The sequence below is a fragment of the Thyridium curvatum genome, assembly GCF_004353045.1.
Source record: "Thyridium curvatum strain D216 chromosome Unknown NODE_59_length_275895_cov_82.984335, whole genome shotgun sequence".
Lineage (NCBI taxonomy): Eukaryota > Fungi > Ascomycota > Sordariomycetes > Thyridiales > Thyridiaceae > Thyridium > Thyridium curvatum.
The window spans coordinates 233,372-248,586 of record NW_022156814.1 but is presented as its reverse complement, the minus strand read 5'-3'; the positions used below and the strand labels follow the sequence as shown (position 1 = coordinate 248,586).

At 52.6% G+C, this 15,215-nt stretch overlaps 5 protein-coding genes across 5 annotated transcripts; 2 read left to right on the top strand and 3 right to left on the bottom strand.

Annotated features, from left to right (window-relative positions):
- Window positions 1-493: 493 nt before the first annotated feature.
- Window positions 494-2,581, bottom strand: E0L32_008769 (uncharacterized protein; the record flags this gene model as incomplete). The annotated part of the gene is made up of 1 exon (XM_031143660.1): window positions 494-2,581. One exon carries the CDS (start codon window positions 2,579-2,581, stop codon window positions 494-496), a length of 2,088 nt encoding a protein of 695 aa, XP_030992075.1.
- Window positions 2,582-4,362: 1,781 nt separating this feature from the next.
- On the top strand, window positions 4,363-6,145 carry E0L32_008768 (uncharacterized protein; the record flags this gene model as incomplete). Its single annotated transcript, XM_031143659.1, has 2 exons — window positions 4,363-5,021; window positions 5,083-6,145. The coding sequence occupies 2 exons, from the start codon at window positions 4,363-4,365 to the stop codon at window positions 6,143-6,145; spliced, it is 1,722 nt and encodes a 573-aa protein (XP_030992074.1).
- An 869-nt stretch (window positions 6,146-7,014) lies between these two features.
- On the top strand, window positions 7,015-7,884 carry E0L32_008767 (uncharacterized protein; the record flags this gene model as incomplete). Its single annotated transcript, XM_031143657.1, has 1 exon — window positions 7,015-7,884. One exon carries the CDS (start codon window positions 7,015-7,017, stop codon window positions 7,882-7,884), a length of 870 nt encoding a protein of 289 aa, XP_030992073.1.
- Window positions 7,885-8,261: 377 nt separating this feature from the next.
- On the bottom strand, window positions 8,262-10,321 carry E0L32_008766 (uncharacterized protein; the record flags this gene model as incomplete). The annotated part of the gene is made up of 6 exons (XM_031143656.1): window positions 8,262-8,600; window positions 8,765-8,854; window positions 8,923-9,216; window positions 9,274-9,743; window positions 9,812-10,137; window positions 10,209-10,321. 6 exons carry the CDS (start codon window positions 10,319-10,321, stop codon window positions 8,262-8,264), a joined length of 1,632 nt encoding a protein of 543 aa, XP_030992072.1.
- Window positions 10,322-13,999: 3,678 nt separating this feature from the next.
- E0L32_008765 (uncharacterized protein) lies at window positions 14,000-15,134 on the bottom strand (the record flags this gene model as incomplete). The annotated part of the gene is made up of 3 exons (XM_031143655.1): window positions 14,000-14,672; window positions 14,739-14,815; window positions 14,928-15,134. 3 exons carry the CDS (start codon window positions 15,132-15,134, stop codon window positions 14,000-14,002), a joined length of 957 nt encoding a protein of 318 aa, XP_030992071.1.
- Window positions 15,135-15,215: the final 81 nt, after the last annotated feature.

Sequence of the window (15,215 nt, the reverse complement as noted above, 5' to 3'; positions counted from 1 at the left end):
CGGGTAAGTGTTTACACCGGGATTTCGCGTACTTTCAAGTCGCGTTCTTGTTGCACGGGTGCAAAGCCAGATAGGACTGTTGCCAAGGACTGCTGCATAATGGCCATTGTGCAAGGCTGGTAAACCGCTCAATAAAGCCATGAATTCTCTGCACCAAAATACATACAGACGTGTCAGAGTATCTCCTCTGTTCGACATTGGTGGCAATAGATGGGATGCTGTAATCTACTGGAGCCATTCTGCTACCTAGTCGTTGAAATATAGAGAAGGGTTAGTGTATCAACACATTCGTGAGATTCAAGAAAGTCTTGTAAGATGACCTGGCATCAGGGGATGTAGGAGAGAATACTTCATACAACAATATAGGTAAGTCATTGCCAAGTTTAAAATCATTCCCTATAGTCCCTTGTTTTATTACCCGAATTATCAATCATGCCCCATCCCCGCACGCGGTCGAGCCAGGTGAGTAAATCCACTTTCGCGCCTTGTTCGTTCAACAGTCAGGTACACTGACTGGGATGTTCAACGGAACACTAGTCGCCAGGCCACTGAGGCTTGTCTCTTTGAATTCATCACGCATTCCTCGGGCCGTGACGCGCATTGCGCGGATAGCGTCGTCAAGGCGCACCTTCTGGTTGCCAGAGCTGCTCAGGGCCAGGTTTGCGCTTGAGATAGCTTTGATTGCCCCGAGGGCATTGCGCTCGATGCAAGGCGCCTGGACAAGCCCTGCAATTGGATCACACGTTAGGCCCAGGTTGTGCTCGATGCCAATTTCCGCCGCCTGCTCAATGATCTCGGGGCTTGCTCCCATACATGCAGCAAAAGCACCAGCAGCCATGGAGCAGGCCACGCCGACCTCGGCCATACAACCACCTTCGGCTGCTGATATGCTAGCACCCCGCTTGTACAGCATGCCAATGGCGGCGGCTGTCATGAGGAAAGTCGGAATATCTCGTTCAGGGTCGTCACTAATGAACTCAATGGTGTATTTGAGCACAGCAGGAATAATACCGGCCGCGCCATTTGTCGGCGCAGTGACGATGCGACCGCCCGCCGCATTGGTCTCGTTGACAGCGATAGCATAGACACTAAGGTGGTCAAGCTCGGGGAAAGTGGTTCTGCGCATCGGACTAGGCATAACAGGGTGCTCTAGTGAGCCGACTATTCGAGGAGGGCCTCTGATGTTTGCTGGGCCTTTCCGAACAAGAGCAGTCGAGGAATGCGGCCCTTGTGTTGCTTTCCCCTGTGTAGACGAGGCCCTATCCTTGTCCCCGGTGGCGGGAAGCACTCCTCTGTAAAGTCCTCTGGCCAGGCGGCTGTATAGGCCTGGTGCCCGACGGTGAAGCTTGAGGGCGCCTGGAAGTGTCGAATCGACCGGCGCCTGGACGCCTTCAAGAATGCTATTGTCCATGACCTCCCATATCCGAAAGATCTTGTCCAGAATCTCATCGTCCGTGTAGCCTTGACTCTTCTCATTCTCGAACACGAGCTGAGCAATCGTCAGGTTGTGTTTGCGACAAAGGGTCAGCAGGCTATTGGCGTCCCGGAACGGATAGCGGGGGTGCCGCTGCGGCTTCTCTTCGCCAGGACCGGCCTCAGGCGGGGTTTTTGAAGTCATTTCTTGTTGTAGAGGTGCCACCGTTATTCCTTGACCAGCTGAGCCTTCCAAAGGCTTCACCTCTGGCCCTGTTCTACGGTCGCCGGCTGCGTCAGCCCGGCGAATTTCCTTGTAGAACATGTTCTCCGCCAAGTCAGGCGGGTGTCCACTGCCGGTCGAGTGGTCGTCGTGGCGCGTCATTGCTTGGCTATCCACAGCACCGCTTGATGTCAATGCCGTGGCCGAGGCGGTAGAGGCAGTTGACATGGCGCCATTGACGACGAAGCCTCCACCAACGCTAAACATGTCGTTGGTGGCCAGCATATTCCCATCTTCGTCGAATACAGTCAGGCGCATCCCGTTGCTGTGCAACGCCAGCTTCTTCCCCCACTGCCATCGGAAGTCGTGCGAATAGTCGAACGAGATTTCCTTGCCGTTGCCGTCTGGGAGTTCCCGCCCAAGAAATAACTTCTTCTCCTGCTTGATCTGCTCGAAGCGGGAAGGAACGAAAGCAGTGTCAACAGTTTCAACATCGGCACTCTCCAGGCCCAAAAGCAATGCCGATGGCGTCATATGTCCCTCTCCAGTCAGAGCCAGGCTACCGTAGAGCGACACGTGAATCTTGTGGACGCGCTGCAGCAGGCCCGCCTCAGCAAGATCTGACACGAAGATGTTGCCAGCACGCATGGGACCCACGGTGTGGGACGACGATGGGCCGATGCCAATGGAGAAGAGATCAAAGGTAGAGATGACGGCATGTTCGTGGTCGGCCTCGCTGTATGAGCCAGGTTGCGGCTCATGCTGGTTTGCTGGGTCGGGGTCTGAGTGATTCGTGATAATAGTGCGGGACTGCAAAAACCAAGACCTCTTGAAATGACATTCTGCCTTGATCCCGAGGTGAGAAGGACGAGTGACCAGCACTCGCCGGGCCTGGAAGGCGTTGCATACTATTCGGCCCAAGAGCTCTGCACTTCTATAATGCATCTCGGAGGTCCTAATGGTCGGGCGGGGAAGAAACATTGGATTTGGCTCTGCTCGCTAATTATCGAGCTGAGGTTGGTCGGTGGTGGAACGTCAACTCCGAAAGCAGACTGGTTGTTGAGGGAGTGGAGTAGGAATGGCATGCGACTCCGCCTCCACACCAGGCCAGGCCAAGTGTGGTTAATGATAAGAACCGCGTTCCTGAGCCGGGAGGACCCGGCCCTGACCGATAACACGGAGGTCGCAATGCGCCCTCTGCCATTTCCTGGTCCGAGCGCTTATCAATGAGAAGATCGATCGCTTCAGTGGCTTCATTTCGCTTGGTGACGCAGCTGAACGATCCACTACTTGACAAGAATCGTTAAATACGATGCTGCGAGCAATACTGATGTTGACTGGACCAGGGATAGGATTCACTGTCTGCCATACCATGCACGATTCCCGTGATGCAGAGAAACAGTCGCCATAATCTCATTGACAGGACGGGCCGAAATTATGAGCGTGTACAATTCGCGGAGAGCCGCAACGCCGACTTGCGGCCTGCCTTGCGTAATATTAATCGTGATCATCGGTCAGGGTTTCTGTGGCCTTGATACACAGCATCGTCCAGAAGAAACAGGAGGCGACACACAAGCAACACAAATGGGCTGGTGGATAGCCGAAAAGCCAAGCAAATGACGGGATGACGTTATGGTATCACTTTTGAGTGGACTGTCGTGTTTCAAGAGCCAACGCATTTTCTAGATTAGCAATGGCTCGGATTCCGGGTGTTTCTCAAGAACTGCCGCTGGTCGCGGTAAAGCCAGATAATTGACACTGGCATGGAATGGGCTTCGTGGGATTCCCTGCGAATCGATGAGCGCACCAGATAGGGAATCAGCGCAGGAGAGAGACAAATCAATGCCTCGCGATCGCATTGCATGGCGGGATCGTTAGGTCGCAAAAGGTCGACAGGCACACTCTCTGGTGAGTTGGGTTCAAAACATGTGCTAACACAGTGCATGCAGGTCGCCCTCTGAGAAAGATATACACTTTGAGTGGCCGGAAATAGCAGCCTGAGCAGGTCGCATCAGAGCAGATTGCCAGGCGCAATTTTCTTGGTTTCCCTTCGCGTGCACCTCATGAGAGGTGCCAGGTAAGCATCATTCCCCAGCCCTGGAGTCAAAGGACTGGCAAATACAAATCGGGGCCAAGTTGGCTGGTGGGTGGGCGGCACTGCTCCAGGGAGCTTTCCGGGCCTATCGCTCCTGCATCTCGCTCCAATAGTAAGCCGCCTTGCCCAACCGTCTGGTGCCAGGTCGGGCCACGTCAAACCAGAGATACGAGTCGGGATGCGCACCATCCTTTATGGCTGCTCAGAACAGGCGTGATTTCCTTTAGTTTTGGCATTGAACGGCACGGGATGCTACCCTCTTGCTGCCAGATCCGATCAGTCGGGCAGGTTTGTCAGCCTCAATGCATTAATGTCTCGGTACGGACGCTTCTAGCCATCGAATGGGTCGATTTGTACTGTGGTTGCTGCCAATCCCGTGCTTTGATACCTCGCCCTTGGGCGCGGCATGCCTGTTCTGCCCGATTCCCGTCCTTCAAATGCAATGATTCAGCCCAACTGTATTCACTTCCTTTCGTTGTAGGAGTGCCATCTATATAAGCATGGAGTTCCAATGTGCTCTCCTTGGTGCTTTGACTCCTGTGCACATCAATTGAGAACTTGTCTCTAAACCCCAGGTCTTTATTGAATCAGAGCGACCGGCATGGGCGTCCTTTCAGCAACCGAGAACACAATGTCTCCCGACACAGATCCGACACAGGCAGTCGACGGGCTGGTCGGCGCCCTGAAGAACCTCACGACGGATCCAAATTATATGATGTTGACGAACTTCTACGACGAGGCCATGACACTCCGCGAACAAAACCACCAGCTTTCCATCTCCCACCGCCAGATACTGGAAGAGTATCGAGCATTCCGCAATGAGCTCGAAGCACACCAAACCCAACTTGTGGAAAGCAAAGCGGCTCTTCAGAAGATGTTGGAAGAACGGGATGCCAAGGTGGCCGCTCTTGACGAAGCCAACAAAACTCTCGAAACAGCAGTAGAGGACAAGGAAAAGACCCTGTCCGAGCTACAAGAGCTGAAGAGTAAGCTCGAGAAAGACGCCGAGGCCGCAATCTCGCAGCTTGAGGAAGAGAAGAAGAAGATCGATGCGATGGCGAGTGAGGCCGAAGGATTGAAGACGACTGTGGCAGGCCTCAGCACCGAGTTAGCCAGGTCAAAGGAAGAGGCAAAGGCAGTCGAGGACAAAGAGCGCGAGACAAGTTCCCGAATGCAGATACTGCAAACAACCGTGGATACTATTGCGAAAGAACTGCAGATAAAATCTGAGCAGTTGGCCAAAAATGAGCAATACCGGGTTGTCTTGGTCGATGAACCGGAGGACAAATAGTACGTATACCCCTTGCAACAAGTCGCGTGTATCAACCGTCTCTGACTAACCTCGTGGCAGTGTATCGATCCTCGACAACATCTGGACATCTGTCATCCATTTGGTTGAAACGCACCTCAAGCAGGACTTGGATGAGAAGGTCCTGTCGGATTCTTCCTGCTGGAAATCACTTCAGGAGTCTCCATATCTCAAAGGCGCAACCCAAATACCCCTACCACGATCCAATTCTCTCGCTGCGAAAAGAATGCGAGTGGCCGCAGTTCTTGCCGTCCTCTCGAGGGCACTCGACCGACATATTTTCCGCCCGATTTATCTCATGGACGATGCCGACAGTGTCGGCGCAGAAGTTGGACTGGCGCGCTTGCTTCGTGAGGTTGAAGCACTGGATCCGGAACGAGAGGTGCATTGTCGAGCCACATTGCTCGCCGCGTTGCCAGAAGAGCGACAGAGAGCCAGTGCAAAACGCCGAGCACAGCAAGCAGTGAGGGACGTGCAGTGGGTTGTCCAGCACCTCCTTGGCGCATTGCAATACGGTGCCTTTTGCGCTGCACTCGAATCGGTCTGCACTTTGGCATGTACCAAGTGGATGGAGATTCAGAAAGCTCGCATGAAGATTGAGCCATATTTCGGCCAGCCATATGACGACTACGACTGGCAGGTACTGCCTCTCCTTGAGGGCGAGAGTGAAGGTGCTACTGGCTCTGCTGGTGCCCTGACTCCACCGCGATCAAACGCACCTTCAGCACACGGAAGTCCGCATCAGGGACCGCAGGTGATGGCCAGCGAGCCTGACCCGAGCGATGCTCCAGCAGTATCCACGGCCGAGGACTCGGCTGTTATTGAAGACGACGAGTCCGACGCTGAGATAGAACCAGACAATATCTTACTTGTTGTCTGGCCCACTATGTGCGCCATCGAGGAAGGTGACCTGTCCTCAATCACCCAAGGACTTGTCATTTCCAAGGAGCAGGCGCGGGACGCGCAGAGCGAAGTCAAAACACGTCAAGTACCGCGTCCTGCACAGAAGAGAGCCCGCACAATGTCCGTCCCAGGACATGTGGCTGGCGTCAGTGCTGGTAAAGCTTTTTTAGGAGCTGGAGAGGGAGCATCGAAGGATGGCTGATCAGAAGCTCGGCAAGCAAAGCTTGTCAGCGGACAGAACGGCGCGCGGATTCATACTGTGGGTGACATGTATAAGACAACTATATTTACGTATTCAGAGGTGTGAGGCCAACTTTCACTGAATCTGTAAATCTAGTGACGGGCATTGGAGAGTGCAGAATATATTGTAGCAGACTGGAAAAGGGCTTAGACAGACTTGCCAAAATTCAATAAAGTGCCTAGAGCATCCAGATCCGCTGGTATTTTTCAAGGTTACGTAGCTCACTGTTCAACATGCCAACATAGGTCATGAAGGCCAGGTCATGTGAAACGTTTAGTAATAAGCTCCACTTCTCACTGATATATTATTTGGTCCGAAATGTGTTTGTTGAAGACAATGTTAGGTCGGTGGTATGAAGGGAATGATGCTCAAGTTTCGCAAAACATTCGGCCTGTTGCTAGTCACGGCGGGTACGCTACAGTCCTCACACATGCGCCGGGTGCGCGTACAAATACATTCTCGTTCATCAATATTATACTCCATGTTGGCTGCGCAAGCTGTCCAGAATCAGCACGGCAGGAATCAGCAAAGTGTTGATGTATTCATGGCCTCAAAATCGCCAAATCTCCAACACGTAACTACCCCACCTCCGCTTCCGGAATGGGAACGGAGATGGCTCCGAGAAGGACAGCAATGCAATTACAGAACCACATCGCATGTTTACAAATGTATAAATTTCGAACGACAACAAGATTGCGCGTCTTTCATCGATTGTTCTTCCCGCCACTCTGTTGACAGATGCTCGCCAGCCAGAACGTTGTCCAGTTGCTACTTCCACTTCCGACAGTAATTGCAGTACGCTCGCGAGAGACACAACGAATAAAAACAGAATGAAGCTCCATACACTGGAGGTAATGGTTCTTTCTGGACTTGTCTCTACTGTAGCAGCAAGATCCGGTTCCCGTCATGAAAAGCCCAAACTTCCACCAACCAAGGTGGAGAATTTCACCTGGAGCGACCCATTTGCCAACGAAGCTATCAGCGGATTCAAAGTCGCCTGCGAAGTCAAGAGGACGTTTGCAGCCTCGGAGTTCCTCCTTCATGATCTGTACGAGGACGAACCGCTAGGGCTATGGCCCTACGCGGGCGCATTGAGGAAGTTTTTCATAGGCCGCCCCTATCCAGGGAGTTGGGATGGCATGGATCCGCATCAATACGACCGGAGTGTGCTCAAGATGGCTTATTCAGCTCTACCCGTGGAAGTGAGGGAGTGGATCGAAACGCAGGAGCAGACCGAAGGGAAGGGCAAAGGCCTATTCGCTGTCTACGAGAAACCCCAGGATGCTAAGACGCAAGTCAAGGCCACAGCAGATCTATCCTTGCCGGAGAAAGAACCAAAGGCGCGGGCACCGGACGACAAAAGAATTACCATATTTGCTCCTGGTGCGCTGTACGAGATCCTTCCGCTCTTTGTTGCAGGAGATAGCGATTGTAAAGGTCAGTGTGGCATCCATATTACTAAGGGACGTTCGTTGCTTATGCTAACCGTTGTGACTCCTCCAGGCGATCTACTTGATTTGGCAAGGTACACGCAGGAATTAAAGCAAGGAGCGGTGGTGGGATGGATACAGCACAAGGCACCTGATCGAAGCAAATCGAGGCGTGATATCGAATTCACAATTAGAGTGCAGATACTCGATAATGGCGACATGCCTCTAGCGGGGCAAGACAGCGTGGCCAGTGGCAAGGATGAGCTCTAAAAACATGGTAAAAGCAAGGGTTCTTGCTAGCATGTCAAAGGAGTCGCGGTAGCGATCAGACATGGGCAGTAGGGTAACTCTTTATGAGCATTTAGAGTAGCCATGAGAAAGTAGCTGTTGACTAATGTCCAGTGGGAGAATAACTGAGTATCTCCTGATGTAATGTAACAACATAGAATTTACAAGTGTGATGTTCGTTCATTTAAGAAGAGCCACTCGCGTATTAATATCCCGGAATGCATATAAAGAGTATCTTATGTTACGATATAGTATCTCTGGGCGACAGAACATGAGGCATCCCAGAAGTTATTCAATACAAGAACCCACTTCGTCTATAAATAAAAGAAATATGATGCAAATGACCAAACACCTATATCTTACACCGTCTCGTTCTCATGATGGCCTGTGGCAACATCGGCGTGATGGTTACCAGCGACCTTTTCGCGTTCTTGGGCCGCGAGGCTCTCCCGCTGGCGGAAGGACAGGCTTGGCACCCAGCTGGTCGACTTGCGAGCCGAAGAGCAGTCGGTGTACATCTCGTCGATCTGTTCGAGGGACAGGCCCTTGGTCTCGTAGATGTAGAAGTAAACGAAGGCAATGCAGATGAAACAGCACCCAAACCAGATAAAGAAGATCTTGGACTGCAAATTGGCATACCCATCTCCGTAATTCACAAGATACGGGGTGGAGTAGGCAATCGCCCAGTTTAGGAGCCACTAGATGGAGAAAGAGACCAGTCAGTCAACTGCATGATGACATAGCGTGGCGATTTGAGATCTCCCGGGATGGCGCCGCGGAAATGTGGGGCCGGCCCGTGCCTTGCGACCGATGCAGCCCAGCCGCAATGCGCCGAGTTCTCTCTAAGGAGATGTGGACTTACATTCGTTGCTGTTGTCATTGACAGTGCCCGAGCTCTCTGCTTGAGCGGGAAGATTTCGCTGGTGACAACCCAGCCTAGGGGACCCCATGTCTTGAGAAAAACGTCAGCCTCTAACCCCCGACCACGCTTAAGAGCTGAAAGGATAGAAAAGTACTCACAGCAGCGAAGCAAGCAATGAATGTGCAGACGAAAGCGATTCCGGCCTTTTGTGCAGCGACATTATGCACAATGATAGTACCGACATCATTCTGCGAGGTCGTTGTAGTTCCCAGAACCGCGACCAGAAGTTGCGAAATGGCCATACCAACACCACCCCAGAACAGTAGGGGCCTGCGACCCCATTTGTCGATAGCATAGAGGCCGGGTATGGTGCAGGCAACATTGATGCTGCTTGTGATCATCTGGATAACGAAAGGATCCGAGATACCAGAGTTCTTGAAGTATTGGGTTCCCTGATGTTGACTGTCAGTACTATCAAACCGGTGTCTCTACAAGACGGATTAACGCACGTAATAGAAGATAAAGTTGATGCCGGTGAGCTGCTGCAGGGCCTGAAGGGCCATGCCGGTCAGCTGGCGCTTCAGCATATTTCCACGGAAGCAGTCAATATAGCTGGCTTTGCCGAGGCTCAATTCAAATTGGTGATTGGCTTCGATCTCGCCGAGCTCATCGGCCAGTGCGGGATGGTCGTAGGGTAGCCGTCGGAGGCGACCGAGGGCTCGGGCAGCTTTCTCCTTCTTGCCCTGCTTGATGAGGAAGCGAGGTGTTTCCGGCAAGATAAGCATGCCGCTAATAAGAATCAGAGCCCACGCGAACTGCACGGCAATGGGGATTCGGTAAGAGCCCGTATCGTCACGGGTGTGTGTGGCATTATCAACCACGGCAGCAAGAAGAAGTCCAACTGTAATCGCAAACTGATATGCGCCAACGATTGCACCACGAATCCATTTTGGGGCTGTCTCGGACTGGTATAGAGGGACTAGGATGTGAATTGAGCTGTTAGCCAGTGCGATACCGTCACAGGTGGTAGGTAGGAAGCGAACGTACTGAGAGCGGAAACGAGACCAACGCCGAAGCCGGCGAAGAAGCGGCCAGCGAGGAACAACGGGAGAGATGTCGCAGCAGTCTGGAGGATGACACCAAGGATGAAAACAAAGCTGGAGGCAATAAGAGCGAGGCGTCGTCCAATGTAATCAGCCAGGAATGGTGACGAAAGGGCACCGAAGAAAGTGCCAGCAGACAGGATAGAGACAACAGCGGAGGACTGCGACGGGGATATATCAGGCCTGCCCTCGCCGTCTCGGTAGCCAGTCGAGAAGTGATCCTTGAAGTAGTCCATGGCGAGGATACCGCTAATCGTGCCCGTGTCGTATCTGTGACAGACAATTGATGTTAGCATAATACCAGCTAATAAAGGCAATCAATGATGTTCGTCGACACATACCCAAAGAGGATGCCGCCAAAAGCCACGAAGGCGCCAATGGCGATGGCTGGCCACGACTTGCCAGCCTCTTCCTCGGGCTTCTTCATATTTACCTTTTCCTTTAAGGATGGCATTTTGAATGATGGTTTGACATGTGGGGAAGTCTTGGGGGAGCAAAGGGAAAGTTCCAGGACCGAGACAGCTGGACAGGCTTTTCTTAAATACCAGCAGAGTCAAGCACGATGTGGGAGCTGTACCCTTCACAACAGGGGCCCACACTCTCGACATTACTTCGTACATCGTTCGGGCGGCCCCATCGTGTGACGGGAGAAATCTGGAGCTGGGTGACGAGGACTGTCACCACACCCCGCGGCCCTGTGGTTCCCAAGGACGACAAAGGTACCCAGCTCATGCCCTCGGGGACGGCGAGTTTCGGCGCTACGATCTTGTGTGTGGAAAGGCTAGAAGCCAAACTTGACGCTTACCTAGTAGTGTAGCATGATTTTTTAGAAGCTTCGGTGCATGTCAAGTGCTTCGAGTGCCTAACGACCCCCGAAATAGCCCCAGAAAACAGGGAGCGCCTCGGTGTGGGGAGACATTTTCTGGGTCTCTTAGGCTCGGGGGTGTGGCCTGTGACTGGATGCCGTTCTGCAGCCCCGATTTACCGGTCTAGCACGCGAGATAGAGACCAGACCTAGCCCGGCCACAGCTCGGTGCTTTCCACACAAAATGAGGTCGAATGACGTTGATGGTTTTTTTTTTCTATGCAGCCTTCACCAGGCCACGAAGCATCATTGATGTCCCTTGCGCCCAAGAGGCGGAAAACCCACTACGCAAACCTTGGTGTAGTCCTTTCTATTAACTATCCCAGCTTCATTTCTCGACAGGGCCAAGAGCGAATAGATACCTGCCTTAGTTAGTACTGGTCGAGGGGAGTCATGGCTATGAGACATTGCTTGCAAAACATGAGAGTGCTCAGGGCAACAGTATCCACATTCCAGACCGAATTCGTGTAGGACAGGCCCAGTGGCGTGTGGTACAGCGAAAGCCAAGAGAAAATGCATGATTCACGCTGCCTCGGACACTACGGAAGCTAGCGCCAATCTGGTGCGCTGGCAGTGGCCTATAGGCTATGATGACGGTGTGAGCTAGCTAGGCTGGCTCAGGGATCACGCACTCAGCAGGAGATGGGAAACTCAAAATCCAAGGCGATTCCGGTCCCAGCTGATCTGGTCTTGGTTGTGCAGGGAATAGATCTTGGTGGATCTGGATCACCGCCCTAGTTTCATGGGAGCCCTGAGGGTTACATTACTGATTAATTTTCAAGTCAGCATCCCGGAATCATGAAGTTTGGCTCGAGCGCGATCCCCTTCCATGTAACAGCAGATGTCGTATGCCTCAAACCCATTGAAGAAAAGTCCTCGGACAAGGAAAGCGAAAGTTGCAGAACGGGACCTTGGTGAAGGTGTTTGATGGTGGTGTTGGATGTGGGCTCAGTGACGACGGCAGACGGCAGTTCAGTTCTTGCCAAGAGCGAACAAGCTTTTGGCACCCTACTTCGCAGACCAGACCTGTTTTCCAATTGGATCACTCGTTCAGCATCTCTCCCCATAGCGATACCAGAATGGACATCGACATAGATACCTTCCCAAGCGCCACCTACGACGGTCAAGACCATATTTGAAATGATAGCAATGGGCATGTTCACCAAGTCCGCGGCCTCGCGGGTATCCAATGGCTTGTGATACTCGGGCAACGCTGCGATCCCATGACCATGCGAGATTTCGGCCCTTGGCCCTGTCCCCCCAGCTCTGCTCCGGACGCTACGCCCCACAAGAAAACAGTTTGGCTGTCCAAGTTGTAACGGTGCCGCGGCTCCCCTAAGGCTTTCTGGTTGGAAGGTCGTCTGCAAGTTGGACGACAGCATCCGTTATTCACTGCACGGGACTTGCGGCTCTTTCAACGGGCCGAAAACGTGGATACATGGTGACAGTGGCGCGACGCACAGTACGGGGCGCGTGGGCGAGTGCCGGACTAGGCCCGCAGGGGGCCCCAGAATACCGCCGAAGCGGCCACACCACCGCTCGTTCGCCGCCCGGACTGCACGGCAAACAAAAGGCTCCTGAATCCGTGACATCCGCTTCCTTCTACACCAGCGCCGAGGCATTTCGAGCAAAGATGTGGTGAGGATGCCTATTCCTTCCTGTCTTCTGGTCTCCTCCCTTTGTGTCTCATCGAGGTGCCCAGCCTGACTAACCACCTTAATCCTTGGGCAAATGAAACACCGGGTCGGCTTCAAGCAATGACATGGCGTTATACCCTGTGGGAAGGGTCCTATATGTACCCTGTCACTTGGCCTACAGCTTCTTTTAGCTTAGGCCTAGAATAAGGAGCAGATAGGCCACTGTCCAGTGAAGGGTAATTTGAACAAGCCAACGTGAAGATGTTGGTGAGATGGCATTTCTTCTTGTATCTCGCGAGCAAATTGAAAGTCTTCACAATGCTGTCATGGGTAGACTAGAACTCGCTGCCTGGAAGATCTGGCAAACAGGCGCGCAAGGAGTGGGTGACAAGCTGTGCCAAGATGTGTCGAGAGACTCAACGATGGGGTTAGGCATCCGGGTCGTATAGATCTCGCGTTCCATCCACAGGACCCTGCCCCGGGTTTGGCGGGAAACTCCGTGGTAACTCTCAGGCCCCTGCTTGCATAAGCTTGAATGATGGTGCGGTCAGATTGGACATGACCCCCGAAGTCCCCTCACAATCTAGCAATCCTTTAGAGTGGAAGTGTATGCGCTTTTAAGACTTGTCAATGACTCCAACAACAAGCTAGACTTAGTTTGGAAGAATGCTAAACATGGCACCGAGAAAGAAGTTTGATTCTGATTACCTCATCGCATCTCTATGGTGCGTAGCATAGATAGTGGTTCTATAATATCATAGTATTACGAGTAATATTGAGTCAAAGTAGCTAACGGGGGTTCATTAGGAGCATCCCAATTCAACACCGCATGTCTTTACTGAACTCCACAAGTTTTTATCCATTATCTAGCTTTGTTGAATGGGGAAGACCATATACTGCTCGCCGTGCAACTACGTTGACCACAACCTGTGGGATATGGCGAAGGAAACGATGAGCATGCAACGATAGCTAACTTAGTTACAGCGTTGGCGCTTCGGAGCTTCAATCCACCTACACATCGCTGTCAAAGACATCTTCCAGTCGTTAAGTTCCTGTTTATATTGAAAACGGAGTTATAGAGGGAGAATTGTAGGCTCCGGTGAGCCCACGCTTTCATAGGTCGTCCCCTAATCACCAATTGCGACGGTTCTAATGCAATCATAACGTCAATGATGTCCTTGGCGGGCATAGCAGACTACATCTTGATTCCAGAGGCGAATACTGATGTTTTATATTGCTGTTGGGAGTCAGTTGTTCCACCATCATGCATCAGCATCATGCTCGGCTCACGCTGGCCCAACCGGATCCTGAAATTCTCTCAACATGGTCATATCAACTTTTAGTGCCATGTTTGCAATAATAGCACCTTGTTACCTCCCCGGCCAAATATTTTCCGAGGGCTAGTTCCTGTTATCAACATCCTTCAGAGTATCCTCTGGAGAATATATACTTGTCAATGTATTGGAGAAAATCGTAAATTGAATAATTGGTTTCAGGGTTCGTCTTAACCCCCTTTCCAATGTGTCGCTGTTGAGAGCCAAATCACTATATACAAACCCAGACGCCGTGGTCGTCATGGGTAAAACCAGCCCCGAGCCCGATCCCGGATCAGCCTACAAAAGAAACCAGATTAAAAGTTGTTCTGGTTGGCGTTCTCCATCAACATGGTGGAGTCCGGCTTGTACTTCTTGGGGAGCACGCGGACGTTGTACTCGACGTCGAGCACGGCGCCCTTGGGCTCGTTCTGGACGGGCTTGAAGTACAGAAGCAGATCATCCTTGACGGCAGACACAGTGTCGGTCTCGAGGTAGGGGTCATCGTTGGGGTACAGCTGAGCGGTCACGCCGATGTAGTCGGGGTGAGTGACCATCATGTGGATGTGCGCGGGGCGGTAGGGGTGCCGGCCCATGATCTTGAGCAGCTCCGCCGAGGGGCCGGTGGTATCGATGGCATACTCGGTCGGCTTGAGGCAGTAGAAGTAAAACTTTCCGTTCTCGTCTGTCCGGAACTTGCCGCGAAGGTTGTGGCGAGTCTGGTTCTCGGGGTCGAAGACGTCGTACTTGCCGTTGGTGCTGGCTTGCCACATGTCGAAGACTGCGCCGGCAACGGGCTTGCCGGTCTCGGCATCGGAAATGACACCGTGGAAGTATGTGAGCTCTCCGTCCTTGGGCATATTCTGCACGACGCTCGAGCCGAGCTCGCGGAAAGGGGTCTCCGGGGACCAGAAAGGGCCCAGAATGGTCGAGGATGTGGGCTTAAGGTCTTTGTCGGTCACGACCTTGTGGTTGATCTCGTCAACAAGCCTAGAGAAACACCAAGATTAGCCATTGGTCATGCAAGTCGTTTTGCCGGGGAACGGGATCGCTCACGATTCAACGCCCAGGATGTCGCACACTCTCCACGCCTCATTCCGGTTCTTCTGGTAAGCCTGTCCTATCCGGTTGATCTGTCGGCAGCAGATATTAGTTCTTGATCTTCAAACCTCTCGATCCTCACAGGCTCCAGTTCGCTGCCTGCAGTTTTGGCTGATTCTCCGAGAAAGAACATGAGGGACATACATAGTTCACACCCATGACCCACTCGTCTTGGGTCAGCTCGACCTCGCGGCAAAAGTCGTGCAGGTGCGAGATGAGGGAGGTCAGGACCTCTCGGTGCCTGGGCTTGGTCTCGGGGCTCATGAGGCCGATGACATGTGCGGTGAAGTTGGGGTCGAACTTGTCCTGCTTCTTGGCGCCATTGGCACCGCTGACGCCGGCTGCGGCCATGATGATGGTGATGGTAGTAGAGTTGAGCTGACTGGAATGGATGCGGGGCTGTGATGGATGCGCAACAGTTCTGCTAGCTAG